The sequence below is a fragment of the Odontesthes bonariensis genome, chromosome 4, assembly GCF_027942865.1.
Source record: "Odontesthes bonariensis isolate fOdoBon6 chromosome 4, fOdoBon6.hap1, whole genome shotgun sequence".
NCBI classification, from domain to species: Eukaryota; Metazoa; Chordata; class Actinopteri; order Atheriniformes; family Atherinopsidae; genus Odontesthes; species Odontesthes bonariensis.
Window position 1 is genome coordinate 8,415,570 of NC_134509.1, and position 27,612 is coordinate 8,443,181.

Sequence of the window (27,612 nt, forward strand, 5' to 3'; positions counted from 1 at the left end):
ATTGTTTCTGTTTTGAGTTTGATGACAGTTTGTTCTTAAACATTTAGCTTGTCTCTTATCAGATTTTAGGCCCTATGACAACAAAGGACAGCTATTTATTGTTTTTACCTGAAAATGATAATTTATTTCGTTGTAAAAGGCATGTTGAGGATGAATCTATGATTGAAAATGTTCACAGCTGCTCTTCCACACATTTATACGATACCAGAGCTTCGAGCTCCTTTATCCAGTGTAAGGTGTAGTCTGCTTTGTGGCTCAATAAGGCGTGGGAATCGAGTTACAGTGTGCGTGCCCTGCGAGGAAAAAGAAGCACTGTGGTTAAGGTGTTTCGTCATCTCGCGATAAAATCGGGTCTTCTTCACTCATGTCTACTGTGAGAGTTTTCTACATCTCGCGTGACTTTACAACTTTCCCACGCCTGTTGTTTTGGCGTGTGCTCTCTGCCTGTCGCACCTCCCTCCCCAACTTCTCACCCCTTTACCCCGTCACACCGCCCCTCCTTTCCCTCTCCCATCTTTTCCTTCCAGTCTGGTTCTCCTGTTGTGCGGTTAGCTTTGGTGAGGAGTTGGGGGAGGGATCTCGCGATTATTGGGACTTTTTTTTTTCGGGGGGTAGAGGGGGGTCAGTTTTTTCGGAAGATGGCGCCCGTTGTTACGGGGTAAGTGCTGAAATGTAAAGCATAATGTTGTTAAAATTGTTCGGTTTCCATGCGGTGTAACGTTGCCATGTTGTATTGTCTTCGGGTGATGTTTCTGGTCTTAGACTTGCTGCCTTAGTCTCTCACCCCGCACAGTCATACTTTTGTGGTCCCATGCGGGGTCAGTTTGGCAAAACTATTCTTCCCAGTGTCGCCTAATTTTTCAGCAATTTGTAGAACTGTCTCACGACATGGAAGTTTCAAATGATTTCAGAAACTTTTAGTCAGTTAACACGTTTTTTCCCATTTGAGCCAAGCTACACATTTTGGCTCTGTTCAGCTTCTGCTTTAATGTGTTTGATGTGAGTGGAGTAACTATGGACTAGCGTTTGAAACCCACGCAGAAGGCAACTTTGACAGAGTAACTTCTGGGTTTACCTACTTAAAACAACCTAACCCCGAATCACTCGTTTCCTTCTTTCGCATACATTTAGCTTGTTGAACTTTTCACACATTAAAAACTTCCTCAACAAAAAAGAATGGCTTGTTCATGTTCCCCTTTTTTTTTTAAACTTGATATTCATACTGCAGATGCTGCCGTCCAAGGGAAAAGTCTGTCTGTAGCAACTATGCATTATACATTACATTTTTGTTCTGTTCCACAAAAAACTAGCAACACTGACATGCACAGATACATTTGTTCATAACAGACAGACCCATAGAGTCCTAGAAACAAATGCAACTGCTCCTATGCACTTCAACATACTTGTTTCACCCACTTGAAGGCGAACGTGTTATGATTTCTGCCCCAGTAATCCCATACTGACGCCAGGTTGCTTTTGTTTCTCAGGAAGTTTGGTGAGCGACCTCAACCTCAGCGTTTGACAAGGTAGGGGAAAAGAGCCTGACACAAGCCTGTGACGGCACAGATAATTTAAAACCTTTTTGTCAGTTTCATGAGATAAGGATTGAGGTGAGGAACAGGTCGTACGTCGCTTCTGAGGTGTTAATGCAATCTCTTCCTGATTTCAGGGAGGCGATGAGGAATTACCTGAAGGAGAAGGATGATCAAACCGTGCTCATACTACATGCAAAAGTTGCGCAGAAGTCATACGGAAATGAAAAAAGGTTTGTGTGAGATTCTTTTGTGTGTGTGTGTGTGGGGGGGGGAGGGGGTTGTTTTGTTTTGTTTTGTTTGTTTGTTTGTTTTTTCTCTAACTTATGCCTGTGTGTCATAGGTTTTTCTGTCCTCCGCCATGTGTGTATCTGATGGGCACTGGCTGGCAGAAGAAGTTAGAGAAGATGGAGAAGGAGGGTTGCACGGAGCAGGAAGCCCAGCCGTGTGCGTTCATCGGTATAGGCAACAGTGAGCAGGAGATGCAGCAACTCCATCTGGAGGGGAAGGTGAGAGGGAATTTGTAACATGAACACATGAACAGTGAGCCACCCCTCATTTCTTTACATATTCGCTCCCAAAGAGCTAGGTTTTCTTGTAATCTCTTAAAGTGGTCTTGAGGAATAGTTCTCCAGGCTTTCTGAAGGCTGCTTTTGCCACTCATTTTCAGTCCAGTCTGTATACCTTTTTTTGAGTTAGTTGAGCCACTTCACACTGAGCTGTGAATCATTCAATCATCAAAATGGCAACTCAGTTAAGCATTGTGTCTACACAGAACACACCTTAACGTTTCTTTTGGCACTGTCTTACAAGAAGACGATCGTAAAAACACGTACTTTGTTCCTCTTTTTTAGGTAGATTGTGTTTTTGCACCAACAAGGTAATACCCAAAGTGCCATTGGCAAGAAGTTAGTCATATCTTAGCATGGTCAGCAGGGTGTCATGAAGTGGATGACAAAAGAAGAAGTGTCAGGCCTAAAAGTACATATATGCAGCAGACGAACAGGATGTGAAAGTGATATTCTTAAGAAATAGGAAGAATTCCAACAAAGACCCGAAACAGGACCTGAAAGATGCATCTGACCCTTCAGTTTGTTGTTCACCAGCATGTCATCATAAATGGTCTCCATGGAGACACGAGAGCTGGACCGAAAATCAGTGGCAACAGGTCTTATTATTATAATAATAATAATAATAATATATAAGTTTTATATTGCGCTTTTCCAAATGCTCAAAGACGCTTATGGAGGGAATCCTCATCAGTCCAGAGAACGGAACAAAAGGCAGCCAACATCCAAAGAAGAGCTTCAGAATGTCGTCAAGAAGCCTTGAAAATTATTCCTGAAGACTGCTTAAAGAAATGACAAGAGCGCTTGTCTAAGAGTGTTCAGGCTGTGTTGAACAATAAAGGTGCTCGTACGAAATATGGACTTTCGAGCTCATTAGAATAGAACAAATGCAATGTTTATTTTATTATATATTACTTTACACATTCAATTTATGTCTGCGCACATTTCAGCACAAACTTTTCTCTTTTCTTGGCTCTACACAAAGAGAAAGAGGGTGGCTCAAGATATCGGCGCACATTGTACATTTGAATGCATTTCTAATATGCAGCAGCTCTGCGCTTCTGTTCCACAAAAAGACACGAAAGGGGGACAAGCCAAACGCGCGACTTTAAAGATAACTCTTTGGTCTTTATTTTTCCTCTCCGTGGTAGCACTTCTGCACAGCGAAGACACTGTACATCAGTGACTCAGACAAAAGGAAGCACTTCATGCTGACTGTGAAGATGTTATACGGCAACAGCTCCAACATCGGAGTTTTCCTCAGCAAGAGGATTAAAGTCATCTCCAAGCCCTCCAAGAAGAAACAGTCGTTGAAAAATGCAGAGCGTGAGTTGAAGGAAGCATCAGCAGGCGTTTTTTTTTTTTAAACCACATCCTGACCTTAAAGGGATAGTTCGCCTCTTTTGACATGAAGCTGTATGACATCCCATATTAGCAATATTATTTATGAACATTTTCTTACCCCTCGCAGCGTCCTGTGAGCCGAGTTCCAGCCGAGTTTTGGCGTTGACGAAGGTAGTCGGGCTAGTTGGCTGGAGACACAAAAATAAAGCGTCTTGCTTCTCAAAACAATATGCATTCAAAAGAGTAATACATTTGCATCACAAAATCGTTCATCCAGAAAAAGTCAGACCTCACAATCTCTTGGCGGTATTTTCTCTCTCCCTTCATATCAATGCGTGCAGCCACCTGATGATAGCCGCACCTGTTACGGTGTTTACTGCTCGGTCTGCACTTTGGTTTGCACGGTTTACACAGCACGCAGTGATACGAAGGGAGAGAGAAAATAGCGCCAAGCGATTGTGAGGTCTGACTTTTTCTGGATGAACGATTTTGTGATGCAAATGTATTACTCTTTTGAGCGCATATTGTTTTGAGAAGCAAAATGCTTTATTTTTGTGGCCCCAGCCAACTAGCCGGACTACCTTCGTCAACGCCAAAACGAGGCTGGAACTCGGCTCACAGGACGCAGCAGGGGGTAAGAAAATGTTCATAAATGATGTTGCTAATATGGGATGTCATACAGCTTCATGTCAAAAGAGACAAACTATCCCTTTAAAGGGGAACTCCGGGGCATTTGAAGCGCATTTCCATTGCTAGAGGTTGTCAAATACTGATAGTAGGACACAGACAGGTGCAAATCTGCGCTCCCTGTGTGGAGATCGCGCTGTTCGCTCAGCCTGTCATGCGAGGCTAATACGTGGTGGCTAGGGGCAAGCGCTAACCCTTCCACGTAAAACAACTACTTGCACACTGCAGAAACGTCACACCACTTTATAAACCATCCGACAATAAAGTCACAAGCCTTACCATCAAAACCAAATGCATGGTTCTCACATTACTGGCATGGGGACGTTACAAAACAACTTTATAAACAGCATGTAACTCACCGGTTAGTTGTACGCTCGTGCATGTGAAAGCCCAAAAGAGTCAATGGACGATACTCCCATATACAAAACAATTATCTTCTCTAGAAAAACTGCGTTCAAGTATTTAAAACATTACAACAATACATGCCCAGTAATATTGTTGTAATGTTTTAAATACTTGAACGCAGTTTTTCTAGAGAAGATAATTGTTTTGTATATGGGAGTATCGCCCATTGACTCTTTTGGGCTTTCACATGCGCGAGCGTACAACTAACCGGTGAGTTACATGCTGTTTATAAAGTTGTTTTGTAACGTCCCCATGCCAGTAATGTGAGAACCATGCATATGGTTTTGATGGTAAGGCTTGTGACTTTATTGTCGGATGGTTTATAAAGTGGTGTGATGTTTCTGCAGTGTGCAAGTTGTTGTTTTACGTGGAAGGGTTAGCTCTTGCCCCTAGCCACCACGTATTAGCCTCGCATGACAGGCTGAGCGAACAGCGCGATCTCCACACAGGGAGCGCAGATTTGCACCTGTCTGTGTCCTACTATCAGTATTTGACAACCTCTAGCAATGGGATTGCGCTTCAAATGCCCCGGAGTTCCCCTTTAAGTGTTGATATTTGGTTTTACTCTCCTCCTTGTCCCTCCTCAGTGTGTATAGCATCTGGGACTAAGGTGGCCCTGTTCAACCGCCTGCGTTCTCAGACGGTCAGCACCAGGTATCTTCATGTGGAGGGGGGGAACTTTCATGCCAGCTCCCAACAGTGGGGTGCCTTCTACATCCACCTTTGTGAGTCACACCTTGTTTTTTTTTGTTTTTTACCTGCTTTTCGTCCCATTTTTATTACAAGAGGACATTGAAAATCTGTTTTGGTGTTCTGTTTAGTGGATGACGAGGAGTCTGAGGGGGAGGAGTTTGCTGTGAGAGATGGCTACATCCACTATGGCCAAACGGTGAAATTGGTGTGTTCGGTTACTGGCATGGCCCTGCCCAGACTGGTATGTGAGCAGTCACGTCGCCGATGTGCTGAAATACCCGTGTAATCTTCGTTTCGTGTCAGCTCACGTGTGTTCACATGAACGGTGTTTGTCTCCGTGTCTTCGTGTTAGCTGTGTTTGCCTCGTTTCCTCAGGTCATTCGCAAGGTGGACAAGCAAGCGGCGTCAATGGATGCAGACGACCCCGTGTCCCAGCTTCACAAGTGTGCCTTCTACCTGAAGGATACAGAAAGGATGTACCTCTGTCTTTCGCAGGAGAGGATCATCCAGTTTCAGGTGCCCGGTTGCTTATGTTGACACATTCACACGGGTGTTGGGTGGTTTTTGGTCGGCTATAATGGCTTGTTGTACCTTCAAATTTCATGATTTCTAAACTTTTCCCTGTGCCGATATGTACTTGTGTCCTTTTTTAAAAAATTTTTTATGATGAGTGGATTAAATACAAGTGGAGAATAAACCTGGCCCCCCGGTGCATATCGAAGCTGTAGCAGATTCAAAATGATCTCCCGCAGAAGTCAGAATTAAACTCAGAATTCGGTTTTAAAATATTTGAGCTCCTCCAACTTTGCATCTCTGGAAAATTTTGCATTGACCGGTTATGCAGAATTCTAGCAGCTGCAGCTAATCTGCTTCTCACATGGGAGGCAACGACCGCTGGTATTCAGTTTGTTTTCAATGAGAAGCGGATGGTGCGTGGCGGTGTTCTGGGCAAGTCTCGTCCACTAGACTAATGGAGAATACACCGATACGTCCACCTCAATGTAAAAATGCAAAAGTCCAACTTTTGCTGTGGCAGAATGCGACTTCTTATGAAATTGAGAGTTGAACATATTTAATGTTGTTCGTTTAATGAGAAACAAAGAAAGAGATCGGCATCTTAAAATGTACATGTTAACGTTTAAAGGGACATCAACTGCACATTTGACGGAAACATGAACTGGAATAGTTTCCAAAAGATAGTCTTCCAGCTGTTCTCTCACAGAAAAGAAGAAGCAGAAGAAAACATGAAACCAAATTGTCCTGTGGTGTTCCCATGGTTACCCCCATGCAACATGTTGCTTCCACTGCTTTTTTTTCCCCCTCTCCACTTAGTTAGGCAGAGGTGACTTCTCGCGCCTTTGGATTACCCATGAAACCTGTGATGCCTTGTTTCATACACCCATCAGCCATAAGATTATGACCACCTGCTTAATATTGAGTAAGTCCTTCTCATGCCTCCAAAAGAGCTCTGACCAGTCAGGGCGTGGAAAAGAACATCAGAGGGTGTTCTCGAGGACCAGGCAATAAGCCGTAGATCCTTTAGGCCCTGTTGGGTGTGGAGTGGACTCTGTGGATTGGGCTTGCTTTCTTCTGCTCCCACCGCTTTTGGAGGAGTTTGGAGGCAGGGTTCTTTAAGCCCTTCCGAAGTACTTTTTGCAGTATCCACTGCTGTCGTGCTGGAGGAGGCAGCGACTTTAGGGGAGTGCCGTTGCAGTGTGGGAGGTGACTGGTCTGCGGAAACGTTGGGGTATGGGGCAAGTTTAACGAGGTGAGCAATGTTACTCACTGTGGCTGATCGGTGAAAGCTTTATTAATAATAAAATGCCAGAACAAAGCTAACTGAAAACCTCATATGGCAGGACTGTTACTGGGGAAATCTGCTTGTCCTGGAAACGCTGGGTATTCACAACAGGATTTTACAACGTAGATACTGGGGTGCAATCTGAAATCGCACGTACGGACGTGTTGATAGTAGGATCTTTGTTACGCTTCCGGAATAGTTGCTGCTACTGTTGCCAATACTCCATCTATCTATCCATCCATCCATCCATCCATCCATCCATCCATCCATCATCTTCCGCTTGTCCGGGGGACGGGTCGCGGGGGGAGTAGCTTGAGCAAAGAGACCCAGACGTCCCTGTCCCCGGCCACTTCCTCCAGCTCTTCTGGGGGGACCCCGAGGCGTTCCCAGGCCAGCCGAGAAACATAGTCTCTCCAACGTGTCCTGGGTCTTCCCCGGGGTCTCCTCCCAGTGGGACGGGCCCGGAACACCTCACCAGGGTAACCAGATGCCCGAGCCACCTCATCTGACTCCTCTGGATGCGGAGGAGCAGCGGTTCTACTCTGAGCCACTCCCGGATGACCGAGCTTCTCACCCTATCTCTAAGGGAGAGCCCAGACACCCTGCGGAGGAAACTCATTTCGGCTGCTTGTATTCGCGATCTCATTCTTTCTTTCACTACCCACAGCTCGTGACCATAGGTGAGGGTAGGAACATAGATTGACCGGTAAATCGAGAGCTTCGCCTTCTGGCTCAGCTCCTTTTTCACCACAACGGGCCGGTGCAGAGCCCGCATCACTGCAGACGCCGCACCAATCCGCCTGTCAATCTCCTGCTCCATTCTTCCCTCACTCGTGAACAAGACCCCGAGATACTTGAGCTCCTCCACTTGAGGAAGGATCTCAGTTAACAGTATTGTTGCCAATACTGTTAACTGTTATTCTTCAAGAAGTTTTTTTTTCTGGTTTCACAGAGGTCAGGTTTTAAACATCAGCTGCAAAACTCTGCGGGAAGGTTTCTCATGGCCAAATTCTGTGCAAATGTAGCCAAAATGCTAGCCTGGGTGCCAGCCGAACTTAGCCCCGCCCATAAAATTTTTGGTCGGGAAGTTCGGTCTGGCTCTGCTCAGTTGGGGAAATCTCTATGCTCGACATCGCGACAGTCGACCCAATCAGATTGCCAGGGCGGGCTTTATATACGATGATGGACAGATGATCAACAGGGACATTATCGACTACGTCACTAAAGAGCGCTTGGTTTGAATTCGTTTGAAACAAACATGGCTGCCGCTGGAGAGCTAGGGTGTGTAGATTCTGCCATCGAGTCTGTTCTACAGGATCTCCACATTGCATTCATTTTGAAAGACGAACAGTGTGCATGCAGCTGAGTTCCTTTGACAACAAGTGTGTGTCGCTTAATCTACGTCACATACTACGTTGCTCTGATTGGTTGTAGGTCTATCCAATTGAGCGAAGAGGCATTTTTTTCTCCTGGTTCGGTTGAAACGCGCCCCATACTCAAAACTCTATCCAGCGGTATCAGACTCACATTCTGACTAGAATCATGAGTATGACGTAGTCAGGCTACCAAAATGCACCTTCTTTTATGGCACTTCTCAAAATACACGCTCGATTCTAAATGTAGAGCTCCATTATGTGTTGTTTCGTGGACTTTTGTGTTTGACTTTACGTATTTGTATTTGCTTTGGTAGATAAACCTCTGACGTTTGCGTTGGTAACACCAAAATATTAAACCACCTCGTGAGCAAGTTGCTTACAACAGTTGTATGTTGTTACTTGTAATGAGTGTTCCAAGCCAACAGAAGAAGGATTTAACTGTGTCAACAACAAGCTTCTACAGCTCAAGTTTGTTTCATCTTCCTGCCATTAGATGTGAAGGTGAGCACTGGAAATCATTTCAAAGTTATTTGTTTCTCCAGGCAACGCAGTGCTCCAAAGAGTCTAACAGGGAGATAATCAACGATGGAGCTTCCTGGACCATCATCAGCACTGACAAGGCCGAGTACACGTTTTATGAGGGGATGGGCCCCGTCCCCACACCGGTCACACCTGTGCCTGTGGTGGAAAGTCTGCAGGTTCTGTCCAAAATAAGCTCATCAGTCTCTGAACTACTCACTGTTTAAGTTTCTATCTATCTTTTAAGACCTTTTCATTTGTCCGTGTGCAGTTAAATGGTGGAGGAGATGTGGCCATGTTGGAGCTGACGGGACACAACTTCACCCCTAACCTCCGGGTGTGGTTCGGAGATGTGGAGGCAGACACCATGTACAGGTAAGCGGTCCGAGTGTTTTTATTTTATTTTAATTTTTTTTAAGCTTCAAGCACTAAACTCCTCCTGTGGGCTCCTTTAGGTGTGGAGAGAGCGTGCTGTGTGTGGTGCCGGATATCTCGGCCTTCAGGGAGGGGTGGCGCTGGGTGCGACAGCCGGTTCAGGTGCCCGTCACGCTGGTCCGCAATGATGGAATCATCTACGCCACCGCCCTCACCTTCACCTACACCCCCGAGCCCGGGCCCCGACCGCACTGCAGTGCTGCCGGGGCCATCCTGCGGTCACGTAGCACCTCTTCATCCTCACCGGCATCTTCATCCTCGCCCTCATCTCTGTTGGGCGGCCTCGGCGACGGCCACAGGGCCTACGGCTGCAGTGACTCGGGCATGTCGGTGCTGTCATAGGGATCCCTGTTTTGTGTTGATTCTCTGAATGACTGAGGAAATGCGCCCAGTTACTCCAAAGAGGCTCACGGACCTGTGAACAAACTGCGCGGAAGCTCTTCATTCGAAAAACTGTGAAATCGCAGAGAGCGCTTCAAAGCTGGGAAAAGCCTGGTTCAAAGAGCATGCTTGTGATGACAGTCTCTGGACCTTATCGCCCTCTAGTGGAGTGTTGTGGACATGTTAAACTCAAAGGACTGAAACAGGGTGTGTGTGGCATCTAACTCTCACAATGGGATTTGTAAGATTTCCTTTTTATACACCCCTTGGGTTTGAAAGCTTACTTTGCTCTGCTTTTTTGCTACTAAGATCATGTTTTAACCGAAAAACTTCTTGATTTAGCTCTTGTGGGCAAGGGAATATCTGTAAGAGTAACATAGTTTTTATGGACCAAGGAATATTATTATATTATTTTATTCATATTATATTTGATATAATATTCATATTATATATTTTTAGCTTTTTATGAGGTACATTTTTTGAGGTTTTCTTTTTTGTATGATACTGCATAGCATTTTCTTTTTGTCATCAAATAGTTTGTCATCCTGTCACTCAGTCCTATCTCTTCTTTGTCTCAAGGTGGAATTGGCTTTGAGTATTTCTCTAATGGTCTGAATACAGCTTTTCAACTGTTCTCACCTCTTTTCTTTTTTTTTCAGTCCACGCTTCCTGTCATTAATGAACTTTTAACTTTTCTGTGTGCTGGGCAACAACGAACAGGGATCAGTCAGTCTTTTGGTTTTAAGGAGGCACTTTAGAAAATGAGGACACGCACATGTCCGCCTGCAGTTAAAGGCTTCACCTTTGGATCTTTTGAGCCACCGATTTGTTTTTGGTGTATGTGTGTGTTATATAGACAATGTAAGGAGCTCCTGATTTGTTTGTGTTTATGTGTTGAAGAAAGAGCTTTAATGCCGTTTTTTGTCTTGTAGTTTTAAGGGAGACCCCGACAGTCCACCGATTTCTCATTGATGTCATCTTTATTTGGGCTCTTGTTTCAGCTTGGGATTGCTGACGCCATAGACCCGGGTTTAACGCCAACAGTTACGACTGCGCTTTGGTACCTCCGGGCCTGAACTTCAAAATGGAACTTTGAACTGACTAAGCAAACTCGACAGAATATTTTGTCCATGCCCAGACAGCCTGCTATATTCTGCTATCTTTCTCTTAAGTGGTGCAAAAATTACCCCCCAATGAATCTCCCACTTGAGACTTTTGTGCCAGAACTGCAAACACAAAGTCGGGAAACACAAAGCGGACAACTGTCAGCGTAACTGCGAAGCTGACTTAGCAAAACTCTGATAAGGGAAAATAAAGCCGAGCGTACAGATAACAGAAAGGATATATTACAAAGCGCAATACATCTCTTCTCGTCCAAAACCACCTGCTTTTTATGGAGGGGGGGGGGGGGGGGGGCTTGGTTGCATTCACTGCTCTGCTCACATTTTGAATCCCTCTATCGGCTGTTACGTTCTAAACTGCTCGGCTTTGCTGGGTTTGTTTTTACCCAGTCATCTCATCCTGTACACAGCATCTCCCGTCCTGGTGGGACGGAAGTCGGAGCTGGCATGAGGTTAACTGTCAGCTAAAACAACCTCGTTATGTCATCGTACTGGCAGCTTCATTGCTCTCGTGTTTACAGAATAAGTCTCTTTCCTCTCACGTTCTGTACTTTGTTTGTGTGTGCTCTTTCCCTAAACAGCGTCAGAAAGGTGGGTCGTGTTTTCTGTGTGCTGCATTACTCCTCCAGAAGTAAATCCAGCCGCAGAGGGTTCCTCGGCAGAGCATCTTGCATTAAATTGAAGCTTTGGGCAAAGTGTTATTTGTTTCAGTGGCTGTTTCTTTCATGAAGTTGGATGTTAAAGACCCGGTGCCAGTTGTGCGGGGAAGGGCTCGAGAGGGGGAGCGGGCGTCTGCGTCTCACCACTGGGACGTGCTCCACAGGGTAGAGGTCAAATCTGTCTATGACTATATTTAAACTGGGAGCCAGATCGCTGGGATGAAAGCCGACACTGTTACGGTTAAAAGTCTGCATGTGTAGCAGTGCCGTTTGCTTGTGTCTCTGCTTTCTTGGTGTTTGGAACAATCATTTATTTTGAGCACAGTAGACCGTGTGCGTGTTTCTGCACCAGCGTGTCAAAGAAACTGCAAGTGCCGCCATATAGATGTCATCAGAAACCCAATGAGCAGCTGCATAAACATTTGCTAACCCTTTCCACATAGCTCCAAGAACTGCGAACAAGGATATTGGCCACAACTGTCAGATCCGGACAGTCTGATATGGCACAGGACAGGCTATTCTTGGCATGATAATGTTGATCTCAAGCAATTCCTCTCGATATTAGAGTTGAAATGCTCTGATTGAGTATCGGTAAGGTCCAAAATGTTAGTTTGGATAGGACCGGGTTAGGGTGGAGTGGTTTCAATCATGATAAATAGCAAAAATAAGTCTTGCTTGAAAAACATTAAGTCACATGATCAACCTAAAGGAGTTTTTAAGCTTTATGTAAGTGTGTTTTGGGAATTGGTAAACATAATGAAGGGAGGGGGGGGTAGAGACTGCCAGACACTGCCAGTTTTGCGTAAGAACGTCACGTCATGACGTCTCTGTTTGGGAAAAGGGTGTCAGAGGGGAGAACAGTCGCGCGGCTTAACTTGGCTCCGTAACTTATAAAACACTGACGCCAAACTCAGACTGGACACGAGGCGCAGACATCCCGGTTTTCTGTAGGCGCACGTTGCCATCCCGTTCTATGCGCGTTTTCTTGTTGGCGTGCGGTCACAAGCCTGGATTTTATTTATTTAACCTATGAGTGACGGATCAGTCTCAGGAATATTTACTCAGATTTTAGTATGGATTCATCATAGCAGAATCTGACAGAATCTAACCGGGATTATCCTCTTTTTTTGGGGGGGGGGGTTTGACACAATATTTTTTCCAGCAGACACCCCCCCCCCCCCCCCCGATTTCTCAAGTGAACATCAGTATCACGTCTCTCCTGCGGCTGTACCCGTTATAGCAACACAGATCGCTTTCGCAGACTGACACCTCTCAGACAGGGCTTGGTCCACTATATGCAATTTCTCCAACTGTTTTAAAGGGCAATATAACTCTGGACAACAGTTTGGGGCTTCAGACCGTCTAAAATGCTTCCTCTGTGCCCCCTATTCCTCGTTTTCCCCGCTGCGCTCTTTGTGGCCGCGCAAAGTGTCGGAGATCTTCAGGGCTTTATTTCTCACGGAGGCAGCGCCGGTTTCGACCCACCAGGTAAATACAAAAAAAAATTTTTTTTTACTTAACTCAAATCTGCTCTATCAAATATCGACAGGTGAGTCAGTCATATTAATCATCATGTACTCACTGACTATTTAATCCTGTGTGGAAAGTTCCACTCACCTGTTAAAGGCGCTAAACTGGGGTCACATGTGAGAGTCTGGCATCAACACCAATAACATGTCTACCCAAGCAAATTATTTCCTCATCATTTTGTGGGACAAACATCGACTTACATGCATTCTCTGTAGGCTGACTATCTGTAACCTCTTCTTAGTTTAGCTTAACCTTAAACTAAGTATTTGCTTGGTCTAAAATTGACTGATCCACGGTACCGTCTTTCTTGTATTCTTTAAAGTTGTCTGACAAACTTTTCCTGTAAATTGGCTGGTTTTTTTCACTTGTTTTCAGCCCAGTCCTTGTGCCTGTTCCTTTGTACCAAATACACGTGTTGTTGTTGTTTTTTTGTTTGTTTGTTTGTTAGTGAAGCCGCTTAACACTGACCTCTGAGAAGGCACCTAACTCAAGGGATGAACTATTGTCGTGTCAATACAAAACAGACAACTTAGCAAAGAAACTGTTTGAAATAGTTTCTTTAGGTGCTGTGGTGCTAGCGGCTTGTTGCAAAGACACATAATCTGTTCCCATTTCTTTGGTTGCATCTACAAAAAATGCCAAGGATACCAGTTTAACAGGCATGGATAGTACTTTCGTACCAATAGGCTGTTTCCCGAAAATAATACCTGAAAACTTGGCATAACTCAACATGGCATTCAATGTACCATTAAAAAGCAAATTGAGGAAACTGGACAAAAGAAGAAGCGGCCGACCTAAAAACAAGAACGAAAAAAATCTACAGCAGCATCTGATTGTGATGTCTGACGCAGGGCCCGATGGATGCTTCTGACCCTTCAGTTGATCTAACCTCGTCAGAAATGGTCCTCCAGAAATGAAATGGCTTTTTTGAAATGTCAAAAGCCGTTCTTAAGGAAGGGAAACGGGGAGAGTAGGCTGAGGTATGCCAAATGACGCAAGAAGTTGAGTGAAAATCGGTAGCAACAGTTCTAATGGAGTGATGAAGCCTCCCCAGAGAATAGAGAACAGAACAAAAGGCAGCCAACATCCAAAGAAGAGCTTTTGAATGTCCTTTGGGAAATCTGGAGAAATATTCCCAAAGACCACTTAAAGACATGACAAGGACGCTTGTTTAAGAGGGTTCAGACTGTGTTAAAAAGTAAAGGTGGCCATACCAAATAATGACTTTCTAGCTGGTTAGTACTGTACAAACTAGAGGTGTGACCAGAATGGCATGTGTGGGTGGGCAGTTAGCTCATCTGGGGGGGCAGAAAACAATACCTGAAAAAATTGGTCGAAAACCACTACTACAACTTCAAGCATAATAATAATAATAATAATAATAATAATAATAGTAATAGTTCAATTCGGTAATGAAAATATGGTCACACTAGCATAAATCATGACCGTCAATTTTGTTAACAGTGTGGAATTTTTTTATGAAGTTTTTTTTTTGTAAAGAAATCTAGAACAGCCAACTCCAGCTTTTTATTACCTTCATTAAGTCTACATTTCAGATCATTATATACAACAAAAACGTCCGAAAATGTGAAAACCGCCTTTTTTTTTCAGCAGCAAGGGGTTAAGGTTACTGAGGGGGGGAAATACGATAACAAAAAAATAAATAAAGCTATAAACTTTGCAGATATATGCTTTTTTTAAATCACCACTTGCATTTATTTTATCAATACAAGACACAAACAGAGATAATAAATCGTGGCCTTTTTTCTGGCCAGTTTTCTTTGGATGGACAGGGCATTTCTCAGGGGGGCAGGACTTGTTCCTGGGGGGGCAGTGCCCCCCCCCCCCATAGCCACGCCCCTAGTACAAACCCTGTTTTTGCCTTATATATTGTATTTCCATTTATGTTAGCACAGCTTTCACTAAATCACTGCACTTACTTTCAGTTTTCCAGGCAACATGTAAAGTAATGTGGGATGGCTGTGGGATTTTTTGCGCAGTTCAGTGTTTTTAGCCATCAACATGAGTGATACAAGACCACACACATATTGTTCTAAGAGCCTTTTCAGACACTACAGAAATGTAATTGCACATCCAGCAAAAAGGCATCGTCACTGTTGTGTCTTTGCTCTGTACATATTGTACAGACTCTTGTTGTTGGAACCAGAGAAAAAAAACCCACTTAGATCATCATATGAAACTCTTTTTTTTCATTCTGAAGATAATGGCAGGAACATGAGAAGTTACAGTCCGCTTGTTGCCCAGTTATTGCTGCAGTGGATAGTTGTTCAGTGCACTGGATGGGGAGCAGCTTGTGTTACTGGGGCTGGCTTATGGTGGGTTTAACTGGCAGACCTTTGACCCCAGTCCATTGCTCCTTCGAGCACCCAAACTCTCGAGTCACAGAGACAAAAATGGGCGCTGACTCAGAAGACTGACGGACAACGGGAAGCTGTGCGTCATCGACCATCGTATACTCAAGTTTGGAACGCTGTCCAATTTAAAGCCTAATTACAATAGTTAAGTTAAGTTAAGTTCTCCTGTCATATGGTTAAGTACATTCCGTACACACTTTTCTTTATGCTCTCTGTGTGTTTGTCACCGGCAGCTTGTGGGACCTTAAAAGTTAGCTCTTGTATTCTTGCTTTCAGTGCCCATGCTCTAAAGAAGCTAAAAGAAACAATAACTTGAAAAAAAAAATGTAGCTGGTTCAATTACATCAACCTCCTTTTAGAACTACAGCACCACTCTGCTGCTGTCTGACAATAATACATATTTATGTATTTATGGTGTTTTTGTAACACTGCTGCTGTCTTTTTTTAGTAAAATATGTAAAATAAAATTGAAAACAAAAAAGGTATATTCAAGAACTACAAACATTGTACACAGACATGAATTCACTCAGAAAGAGTGACTGAAACAAAATTTTCATCTGCAGTACAATTTGAAATAGCCAAACAATCAGTGAGATTACTGATTATCAAGAATTTGATTGTAGTTGTTCTGATTGTTGATACAATATCAGTTTAAATGATGTAGGCTGGGATATTGTAATTTCACTGGTATTTACCTGCCTTATAGACTTTTGGGACAGCATTTTCAGCTTTGATGACAGAGAAAAAATTGATTACATTAAGTCATTTAGACAATGTTGGGCAATTCTGGTTGGGTTTAAATAATAACTTTACTTGGTTAGAGTAAAAAATATCATGTTTAAGACTCAAATACATTCTTTTTACAATGTTTCTGTTACCATCATGGGCACTGTTCTCACGATTCACATGCAGTTTCTCTCAAGACCACTAAATGGCACAGATTCTTCACATGGAATTTTTGGTCGTATTGGCTTGCATGGACAAATGCCCCAATTTTCATAGCGACACTTGATTATTTTCATCCTGTTATATTAACAGTAACTTACAGTCACCCTGAAGGCAAGCACAAGTGATTTGATTTTGAATCAGGTAGCCATGGGTAAACAATGAAGTTCAATTAGAGGTGAGGTGATGCGCACTTTTTAGTTGATCAAATACCAAACACTCCCTCACGGTTTTGATTATTGGCAGGAATTTCATGCCAAAAGACCTGCCAGAAGGACTTTGAGCTGGATGGCATACGAAATCAGACATAGCCTGATTTTTCTTTTGTTGTAGAGTGCAAAGCGATATGACCGAGAGACTGATGCAGCAGGGTTAGAGAAGGACAGTTGGTCATCAATCATGAAGCCAAGATTTATTACAACCTTTATTGTGGAGATAGTTGAAGACTATATGGAATGGTCAATAGATCAGTCTTAGAGAAGTTTATCTGAAGGTGGTGTTTCTTCATACATATGAATGTATGAGAGAGAAGAGCTGAGATTCATTCTGAAATAGTGGGGTGATCTTTTTATAATGACAGGTACAGCTGAGTATCATCTGCGTAACAGCAATATGAGAACCCATGCAAGTGCTTGACACAAGGAGGCGGTGTGTATTTAAAAAAGAAAGGGTCCCAGTACTGTGCCTTGGGGCACCCCAGGTAGAGTAGTATTGGAATCTGAATAGTTGTCAATTGGTTTTACAATGACCAGATGATATTTTATTCACTAAATTACCACTTTTTTTTTTTTTTTGGGGGGGGGTTCTGCAGTTTTCCAGCATCTCACACTACTACTAATGGGGGCATATATTTATATATTTGCTGGGACTTTTTCCATTATGCATATTTTTAATATACATATATACATTTTTTATACAGAACTGAGGACGGTGCTGTGCCAGATTACTTTAGGGTACCTGTTATAGATAGTGCAGACATCTTAATGAAGACATTTTAAAAACCTAAAGATTGGAAGTGACAGTAATGCTAACTGCAATAATTTCAATGTCCTGGAAGCAGGATGTCCTGTGTAACATATTTCAAGAAACATTACACAAAAAATGTTTTTCTTTTAGTATATCTACATATGTTGCACTTATTCGTATGTCCTGTAGATTGTACACACCCTGCATGAACCAAAATAATCACAGTCTCAACTCTGAAAAGATCAATCCTCAGATTCGATCTAAAAGGAGCAGGGAACTCCTGAAAAAAATACTTAAGCTATAGATCAGTTGTTGATATAATTTAACCTCATTAATAGATGAAAGGAACTCTGTTTATAACTTTATTGAATAATTATTGATATGATGTCATTTCCTTCCCCACCCACCAAGACCCATGTATGGTTGTGTCTCCACCATGTATGAGCGAGGCTGATCGCTACAGTCTGGAGGCCCTGCGGAGCATCCATCAGATGATGGACGATGACCAGGATGGCGGGATTGAGGTGGAAGAGAGCATGGAGGTACAGAACTCGCTCCTCATAAGATTTTAACCCATTTTGTTTGTTGTTGCAAATCCCTGTATGCATATGTTCTTGTATTCAAGAGTCACACTGTGTAAAGCTGTGCAACAGCAGGTGTGCTGACTGGTGGAGTCAAATGATCCTTCGAGGATAGCAACAGTTTAAGTTTGCTTTTGGCTCAGTGACAAAATTGGATTGCACTAATAGAATACTGCAACTCTGATGACCTTCATGGTCATACTTAAAGGGTGTAACTGTGCTCTGACTCCAGTTTTCTTTATTCTTCAGCCAGTTTGTTTCAGAACTTGACAGATACACTCAGTGGTATTATATTGATATAATGCTAAATGAAGAAGACCTCACAAAGTTTTTCTTAGATACCGTACAATTATACTGCAAAAGGTTTTTTGAAAAGTTGTTTTGAAAAGATTAAAGAATTTGGAAAAGTAGCCAAAAGCAAAAGACAACTGGTGCTATGAACACTTTTATAAAGGTTTTAATGTCAAAACGTTATCAGCCTGAAACATTATGTTGCATAAAGTTACGTGTTCATTTGACATATTTACTCCATGGAAGCATATTGATGCAGATCTGTTTAATCTGTCACTTTGAGAGCAGTTTCTCTCCTGCTGGACATTTTTTTGTATTACCAGTAAGTTATGTACAAAGTGTTTTGTCCAGAGAGTTTTATTATGTGACACTGGGGGTAAACCCAGAATTCCAGAAAGCCTTTGGCTTCAAGAATGCTTTTCATGGATACAGTATACAGGGTCTCGGGTTTCGGTTGCCTCAGAGACATCAGTAGACAGAAGCGGACCCATTAAAGTCCTTAAATTCCACTAGCCATCATATGAAGCCTCCACTTACAGCCAGGAATGCATTGCAAGACAGCACTGGCACACTGCAATACACACTCATGCCACTGCATCCATTTAAAAAAGTGCACTTTCAAAGCACCCACTCATTACTACTCTGAAATTCAAGTACAATAACATCAAATTAGAGACATGAAGTACTGGCCCCTTTATTTCTTTGAACGGAGGTAATGTTCAGATAATACCCTACCATTGCTTTTAAACCTAATTCTAAAACAGTCTTTCATTTCAACTCTTTGTTCTGTTATTCTCTCCTGCTGTAGTTCATCATTGAAGACATGAAGCAGCAGCAGACCCACAAACACAGCAAGCTGCACAGAGAGGACCAGCACATCACAGTGGAGGAGCTGTGGAGAGGCTGGAAGTCGTCTGAAGGTGCGTTTGAGAGCGAACATATTTGTTTGTGCCCAAAAGGTGTGAAGATGGCATCTAACTTCTTTTGTCGATTTGTCAGTACATAACTGGACTCAAGATGAGGTGCTGCGCTGGTTGAAGGAGTTTGTTGAGTTGCCACAATATGAGAGGAATTTTAAAGACTTTAAGGTCAACGGAAACACCCTCCCCAGGTGAGAATGACAGGAGGATGTGTGAGAAATGCCCTTTAAGAAGAAGCCACTTTTTCCTGCACAACACACCAACACTGAATCTGTGCTCACATCTGTTTGTAGGATTGCTGCAAATGAGCCCTCGTTCCTGAGCGGCCATCTGAGAGTTCAGGACCAGAGAGACAAACAGAAGCTCAACATCAAAGCTCTGGATGTTGTACTGTTTGGACCACCAACACGTATGAACAAATTCTCTGCCTGTTCCCTCTCTTTCGATATGTCTCTTTAATATATTATTTCAGTAGGGCCAGTTTCCCTCCTGAGCATGCACACCTATCAAGTTCTCTGTGCCTAAAATGAGTGTCCTTTCTAATATGATTCACTTTCTGGTCCATGACAGGCCCCCCCCATAACTACATGAAGGACTTGGTGCTCATTGTGTCAGTGGTGATGGGAGTCGGAGGCTGTTGGTTTGCCCAGGTCCAGAACAAAGTCAGCAAAATCCACATCACCAAGATGATTAAAGATTTAGAAAGTCTGCAGAGGGCTGAACAGAGCCTCATGGATCTACAGGAACAGTAAATATTGAGGATTTTTCTTTTCTCTGCCAGCCACTTACCTATTGTACGTAACTGAATCGACGTTGCTATTTATTTTATTTATTTATTTTATTTCAGACTGGAGCGAGCCCAGGAAGAAAACCGTAATGTGGCAGAGGAAAAACAGAATCTGGAGGAAAAGATGAGGGATGAGATTATGGGGGCGCAGGAGGAGGCTCACCGTCTGCACAAGCTGAGGCAGGGAGCAGTCAGTGAGCTCAGCCGCCTCCGATATGCAGAGGAGGAGCTGGTACAGGTAGCAACTTTACTAACGATATCCAAGGGAGTTTTTACACATGTTTGAGATGCTGTAATATTCAAATATAGGAAGCTTGTCTTAGGAGTTTCAAACAATCAGGTAAACATTCAAATCCCATTTCCAAATAAAGTGGGGAGGTTTTAAATCGTTTCGGAGCTTAGGATACTGATTATTGCAATATTCAAAGAGGGATCTGTGTCCATTTTCCCTGAATACAAGATGTCAGCTGCTCAACAGTCCGTTGTTGTTGGTGTCTGAGTCTTTTCGTCATGTTGTAGTCTTTTCTACAACTCATGTTCTATTTTCAATAGAAGACTGATCTGGAGGTCAGGCAGGTCAGTCAAGCACACACACTCTGTGCTTATGAAGCCACGCTGTTGTAAGTCATACAGAAGGAGGTCTGGCATTGTCCTGCAGATGCAACCACAGACCTTCCAGGTTGAGACGTCATCTTGATGCTATATTTTGTAAATCCAAAATTCCAATATATACGCCTTTGGTATCCTCACTTTTATGGAAGTCACTCGTCATGGTGGCTTGCATACAGTCATGCGGTTATGATGGTATGTCATCACAGACACTGGCTTTTGCATCTTTCACTGACAACAGCCTGGATATTTATTTCTATTTTTGGCACATACAAGCAGACGTATGTTTTCTTTTCTAAAACCATCTTAAAAGGAGAACTGCGGTATTTTCAACATTAAGCCTCATTTATGAGTCGTCTGCAATGTTTTAGAACCCCCCTCACCGCTTTTTTTTTAAATTTTACACTTGTCTCCGGTATTTGCCTAATTTTGATTCTTCTCAACCTGCTTCAGAATGGCAAGTCATATGCATGTCTAGAAAGGTCCGTAAAAGCACCATAAACGTCCGTTTTCAAAATCATCAACTCACCGGAGTGGTTACTGGTGTGCACTGGTAATCCATATCAAATTTCGTTCTTCTGTCGTACTTCTGTCGTGTTTTATTTGGCAGCTCGTTCATGCTCGCACTATTTTCTTAGCGGTGGCGGAGTAATATCAACGAACATCCAGTACAAAATGTCAAATAAAACACGACAGAAGCAACTTTTCGCAACGAAATTTGATATGGATTACCAGTGCACACCAGTAACCACTCCGGTGAGTTGATGATTTTGAAAACGGACGTTTATGGTGCTTTTACGGACCTTTTAGGACATGCACCATGCTTGCCATTCTGAAGCAGGTTGAGAAGAATCAAAATGAGGCAAATACAGGAGACAGCAGTAAAATAAAAAAAAACGGTGAGGGGGGTTCTAAAACATTGCAGACGACTCATAAATGTGGCTTAATGTTGAAAATACCGCAGTTCTCCTTTAAGTGTGGATTCATCTGACCAGAAAATGTCCACATTTCTACTGTTTTTCTGTCCGTCTGAGATGAACTTCTGCTCAGAGAATTAACATATGGCTTACACCTTGAGCAATTCAGTTACTGGTTACATTTATGGATGCAGCAACGGACTGTTGAATTTTTCAGGATACTGTATGTGGCTTTATTGATCATGGTCACATGACAGTTTCACTTGCAGCGAATAAGAGCTTGAAGGTCATGTGAATCCAACGGTGATATCTTTCCTTTGATTTGATGTACTGAGAATTCCCCAGTCTCTTTAAATCTTTCACAATATTATATGCTGTAGATGTTAAAAAATCAAAGTTCTTTTCAATCTGGCAACAATATTTTTTTTCTAATTTACTGATGATGGTGAGCCACAACCCACCCTTTGCTTCGAAACAAGACTTTGGTGGATTCTTCTTTTATTCTCAATAATGGCACCCTCACCTCTCACCAACCAATCTGCTTATTGTAGAATCTTCCAGAACAGTTTCAGAGCATTTTATTTTATTTTTTTTAATGAGCTGCTGACATCAACTTGTAGATATGCTTATACTTTGTAAATACAATTCAGTTGCTCAGTGAAGACACAGAAAATAATTTCTTTGGACAAATAGACTCAAACAAATGAAAGATTTACAGATTTATTATTAGTAACCAGCATCTCATAAAACGTCTAATGGGGGAAACATACATTTTAGGGTTTTTTTAATGCATTTTGTTGCAAAGTAAATGGGTAATGATTGTAATATCGCCAAACTGTGACATCTTGCTGTAATCTTTGATATGGTTGAAGTTTTAAAAAAATAAAAGAATTTATAGAATTTTGGCTCAAACATGTACAGATGCATTTGAGAAGTTTCTATTTCAGAAATGATGTTAATAAGAATGTTTACAATGGTGCTTAAAAGTTTAAAAATTTCCACAAAGCCTCCCTAAATGGCATATTAGATGAGGAATATTTTTTTAGGAGTGAGTTATGCAACAGTATCTCCCTAGAGTGAAGAATAACATTACCTAGCTAGAAGTGAGCATATTGAGTCTAATATATATACGAGTTCTAACAGAGATTTTTCTTCTCCATAATGATTTCTAACATTTGGCCGATGCCATTGGTTCAGGTCCGTGGAGCACTGAAGCAAGCAGAAAAGGACATGTGGGCTAGTTGGTCCGTCTCAGAGGCCCTTCAACAGTGGCTGCAGCTGACACATGAGGTCGAGGTCCAGTACTACAGTGTTAAAAAGCAGAGCGCAGTACTGCAACTTGCCACTGCGAAGGAAGAGGTAATGCACAAAAAGATACATAGAAACGCATACGCAGATTTGAACAGCTTTTCGAGAATTACAGACATTCCTATTAACTCACCTATACCGATGCTTTTTTTGCAGGCAGAGAAGATTAAGAAGAAGAGGAGCTCTGTGCTGGGGACACTCCATGTGGCCCACAGCTCCTCTCTGGACCAGGTTGACCACAAGATTCTGGAAGCAAAGTGAGACTGAAAATGACCTGTCCAGGTTTTGTTTTTCAAATCTATCAAAGTAAATAAGTAACATTTGGCCCCGACTGTGTGCCCCAAAGAAATGCGCTGTCTGAGGTCACAGCCTGCCTACGAGAGCGCCTTCATCGCTGGCAGCAGATCGAGCTCCTGTGTGGTTTCCCTATCATCAGGAATCCTGGTCTAGCAAAACTCACTGCTCAACTCTACTCAGACTCAAAAGCCCTGGGTCTGTCCCGAGTGCCACAGTCGTCTTGTTGGTACCACAGCTCCGCCCAGGGATCTATAGAGGATCTTATGGATGAGCCTTCTCCTCCAATCTTATCACAGATGTCAGGTAACTTACAGGAGTTACAGGAGGATTTCAAAGTATTTGTTTGGATCTCCATTGGTGTGAACCCACAAAGTATTCAGTCAGTTTGAGATCTGCTCATGGAGGACACAGCAAGTGATTTGCATACTTTTTTTAAGCTTATCAAATCACTGATTGACCTGGCATGTCTTGCTTGGAGAGAACTTTGATTGTTTTCTTACTCATAAAAGTTTTTTTTCTTCCAATTTCTTTGTAATCCTGAATGCATTTAGTGTCTTTGCATATGTCTGCACAGTAATCTTTTCTTTTTCCTATTTTATTCAGAATGAATGAAAATGATCCATGTAAGATCCAGCATCAAAGATATCAGCGCCAAAAGTCATATCACAAATGTCCTGGATGTGCTTGAGTTTTTAGCTTCAGAGTCGTGTTTGTAGGACTAGTTATGTGACAATAAATTTGCAGTTAAAAATAGTGACAAATGAGGTGAATAACATTAATCATCTGATTACGACATAATTCTGCTAGAAAATGTTTGGATCCTGGCATATCTGTGTTACTGTTTACATTTACCACTTAAAGATTGTTGCATTGTGTAACAATTGTTCCTTACACTTCGGTACATTTTTAGACTTCAGAGTTAAAATTCTTCAATCACCTAGAACAACTAGAGCCACTAAACATTTTGAAATGTATTTTCTCCCAATCTGTAGAATGTCCTCACACTGGCTGTAATCTTGGATTAAATCAAGTTTAAAGGACAGCATCAAATTCAACCTTAGAAAAGCAGACAAGCCAGTTGATGTTTTAGAAGACCCATGGCAGACACTGTATCTCACTGCTATAAAGTCCTATGTTCAAGTAAAAATAATCTGTTTGAGTCCCTCCAAGGACAGTACCCCCCATAGTTGTCTATCTTATCAGCTGTTCTCTCTCCCGACGCCTGAGATCCTAATCTAATCCCTCATATGTGGTATGCAGTTGACAAGGCATGAGCAGCCTGTCTTACAGAACACCACAGGATACACCTGATGTCAATACCCCAATAGGTCAGAGCTGTTTTGGTGACAACTGGCCAAACAATTAATGTTATGACTAAGATGTGTATATAATTAATTAAAGAGATAATTCATTGTCTGTACAGAGTTCAGAAGGAGGACAAATGACACCATGTTGGTTAGCCATACAATAGTTTACTAACAAACTGTGTCCTTCCTCCAGTTCCAATTTCACCTATTAAGCGATCTCCTCGACAACTGGGATCCACCATATGTAGGGCACGTCGTCCTGGCATCATCAGTCAGCCACCAGCTGCCATGATGTCCCCGGACCCTGACCTTCTACTACCCATCCGATCCCCTTATCCTTGCTATGATGAGGGAGAGGAGCTCTTCCGGAAAACTCTAAAAAAACAGTACGTCTCTCTAACTCCTAAGTCCACATTGATTTTACATACTGCTCATTTTAACAACGATAGTCAACACCTTTGTTGAGATATTTGCAATTAACCCCTCTCGCTTGTGTCCTCTCATTCTGCTATGCCTAATTTTTTTATTATTAACAGGGATTCCCAGGAGAAATTCATAGATCAAGACTATATAACATCCCCTCCTGTCAGCAAAATGTTTCCAGGTTCCACTGTCGATGTTTCCCCTCGAAAGTTCTATCACAATGAGGCTGAACTGCTTGCAGACAGTTCAGTTATAAAGCCTTTGGGTGAAGAAGTTGAAGCTCCAGTTCGCAAAATTTCTGTGGAAGAGTGTGAAGCTGCTGTAGATATGACTGTTTCCTACAGGAAAAAGGCTAACGACAAAACCATGGATGCCTCCTTGCAAACCTCTTCTTTGAGGATCACTACAGATGAGTCTTTCATAAATGCTGCATCAAAGAAGATGTCCCGAGACAGGAGTGAAGTTCCCACAGATGCTGAGTTTTCACCCAGGAAATTAGAAAAAGATACAGGCGGGGATTTAATTGACATTTCCTCTTGGAATGTCTACACAGAAAGATCTGATCTACCACTGGATGTGAGAAAGATTCATTGGACTGAATTAGAAGCTTTAACAAATGCACCAAGGAAGATATCAAGAGATATGATGGGGGTGTCACTGGACTCTGCCTCAAAAAAGATGACAAGAGATGATGCTGACCATCTAGCTGAATCCACAAGGATTACGAGAGATTCAGTGGGAATGTCACAGGACACAGGTTCAAGGAAGTTTACACTGAACACAAGACAGCGTCAGCTTGATTCCTCTGCGAGGGTGTTAGCAAAGGACAAAATGGCTGAGGCTGCTAGGACACCACTAAGAAACGCATCTCTAGATGAGCCAGAGTATTGTACAGATAATGCCTCTATAAAGAGGTTGCAGAGAGATTCATCTGAAGCTCTTTCAGATATCTCATCCTCAACATATAGACAGGAGTTTGGTTTGGAGCCATTAACAGGTAAAGAGACGCCAAGAAATGAGGTGTCTGCTAGTTCTCTCAGAAAGAGAATAACAAGACTACTTAGAGATGACATTAACAGTTCAGCAGACATCATCACTGGGAACATCCCCTGTGACAGAGTTGATGTTCCAATGGAAATACCTAAACATCTAAAACTTAGGGAAGAGTTGGGAGCACCAGAATCAAGTTCTTTGCCCTGTCGAATTGGACAGCCAGACCTTATGTTAACTTCCCAGGTGCCTTGGAAGTCGTCAACAGACCTTTATACCATTGGCCCATTGAGCCAGCTTGTGTATAATGGAATCCTTGAAAAGTCGTACAGCTCTATGGCTTCAACCCCAACCATCCTCTCTGCCTCCACACCCAACCTGCCTGAGAGCAGGCTGTTAGCAGAGGCGGAGTCACCAATTCCGCCACAAAAAGTTGCTCTCTCATCTCTTGCATCACCCCCTGAGAGTGGAGATGACAAGAACAAAGATAAGGAGAAAAGCAAGAAAATGTTAAAGCTTAAAAATCTTTTTAAGAAGAGAAATGAGCCAGCTCCAGATAAGCTTCATAGTGGTCTCCCGAAACTCTGACAATCAGCAGAAAATTTTATTTCCTTATGAGTTTTATTGAGTCGAGTTGAAGTTGGAGTTTCAGAGCCTCTTTAGCCTAATTTTTACTGCATAAGTTCACTTTTTGTCCAAGTGATGCCATGGGAGGCAGGATAGAAAACCTCTATGTCTATGCATGTGTGAATGTAGAGTGGTCATCACCATTACTGCCTTTTGACCAACAGAGAATCAGTTTTCTTTTTTTTGTTTGTTTTCCCACCAGTTCTGGTGAACCACAGAACTAGCTGCCCTATTACGTGTACTCGTTGCCAGTAATGCCATCAGGTTTCCCAACGAGTCCTCCAGTTGAAACGGTTAAATTAGTTGCTGATGACTCATGAGCAGATATCAGGCGGGGGGCAGGTAAGCATTGCTCTTTAAACATTGGCTTTTGTGTGACGTGAGATCAAGATCAACATGACAACACTTTTACTCAACCACATTTGTCACTTTCTGGTTGGGTTTGGGCGTTAAGAATACTTGGTTTGGGTTAGAAAACAATCAGAGTTAGATCACAAATACATTTTTTTTACAATGTGCTCTTCATTTTCATGGCCACCCCTTTGCTGAATACCTAGGTTAGATGTGAACACAGCACGTTATGACGAAACTTTCTGGTTGGCTTTTGCTTAGGGTTAGAAATCAAAACTGCTTGGGTAAGATCATGATATCATCATAACAATCAAGGGTAGGTGTTTTAAAAGCTTTTTTTTTTTTTTTACTTTGCGTCCATTACCCTCTAGCATCTTCATGGTTAACTTCATGTGTAGTTGCTTTTACAACCACTAGAGGTCACTCACATATTCTAAACAGAATTATTTACTGTATCTGTCTCATGAGCAAACATCACATGGACACGTTTTGAGGAGGACAGTCATGGATTCCAGTTTGATACCAACTGGTATCTAGTTTTTGTTGAGAACCAATATTTTTTTGGTTCTGAGCCTGATACTTACATTTGGGAAAAATGTCGAAAACCACTTTGAGAATGAAACCAGTTCTTTGTTGATCTGAATTCAGTGCTCCTCCGAAGAATTTCCTCATACGGGTGAAAAATTTACTGTCGTTATCAGCTAGAGAAATAGCTTGACAACTTATTAGAACAATCTTTAAAAGAAAAAATTCTTCGTGAAAACAGAATAATAAAAGAAATTACACTCAACACAAACACTAAGCAATGAGGTGGATCGTTTAATGTAGTTTGTTTTATATTTAAAGTTGCTTTTACTTTATTAATA

General features: G+C 42.4%; 2 protein-coding genes across 2 annotated transcripts; both read left to right on the forward strand.

Moving 5' to 3' along the window:
- Positions 1-422: 422 nt before the first annotated feature.
- On the forward strand, positions 423-10,376 carry rbpja (recombination signal binding protein for immunoglobulin kappa J region a). Its single transcript, XM_075462784.1, has 11 exons — positions 423-658; positions 1,488-1,526; positions 1,670-1,765; positions 1,876-2,041; positions 3,253-3,427; positions 5,125-5,262; positions 5,359-5,471; positions 5,606-5,746; positions 8,950-9,105; positions 9,198-9,301; positions 9,382-10,376. The coding sequence occupies exons 1-11, from the start codon at positions 639-641 to the stop codon at positions 9,701-9,703; spliced, it is 1,470 nt and encodes a 489-aa protein (XP_075318899.1). The 5' UTR covers positions 423-638; the 3' UTR covers positions 9,704-10,376.
- A 2,300-nt stretch (positions 10,377-12,676) lies between these two features.
- stim2a (tromal interaction molecule 2a) lies at positions 12,677-27,107 on the forward strand. The gene is made up of 12 exons (XM_075462783.1): positions 12,677-13,010; positions 17,750-17,880; positions 19,019-19,130; positions 19,210-19,321; positions 19,424-19,539; positions 19,701-19,878; positions 19,978-20,155; positions 22,641-22,802; positions 22,908-23,008; positions 23,098-23,351; positions 24,549-24,741; positions 24,892-27,107. Exons 1-12 carry the CDS (start codon positions 12,890-12,892, stop codon positions 26,354-26,356), a joined length of 3,123 nt encoding a protein of 1,040 aa, XP_075318898.1. The 5' UTR covers positions 12,677-12,889; the 3' UTR covers positions 26,357-27,107.
- Positions 27,108-27,612: the final 505 nt, after the last annotated feature.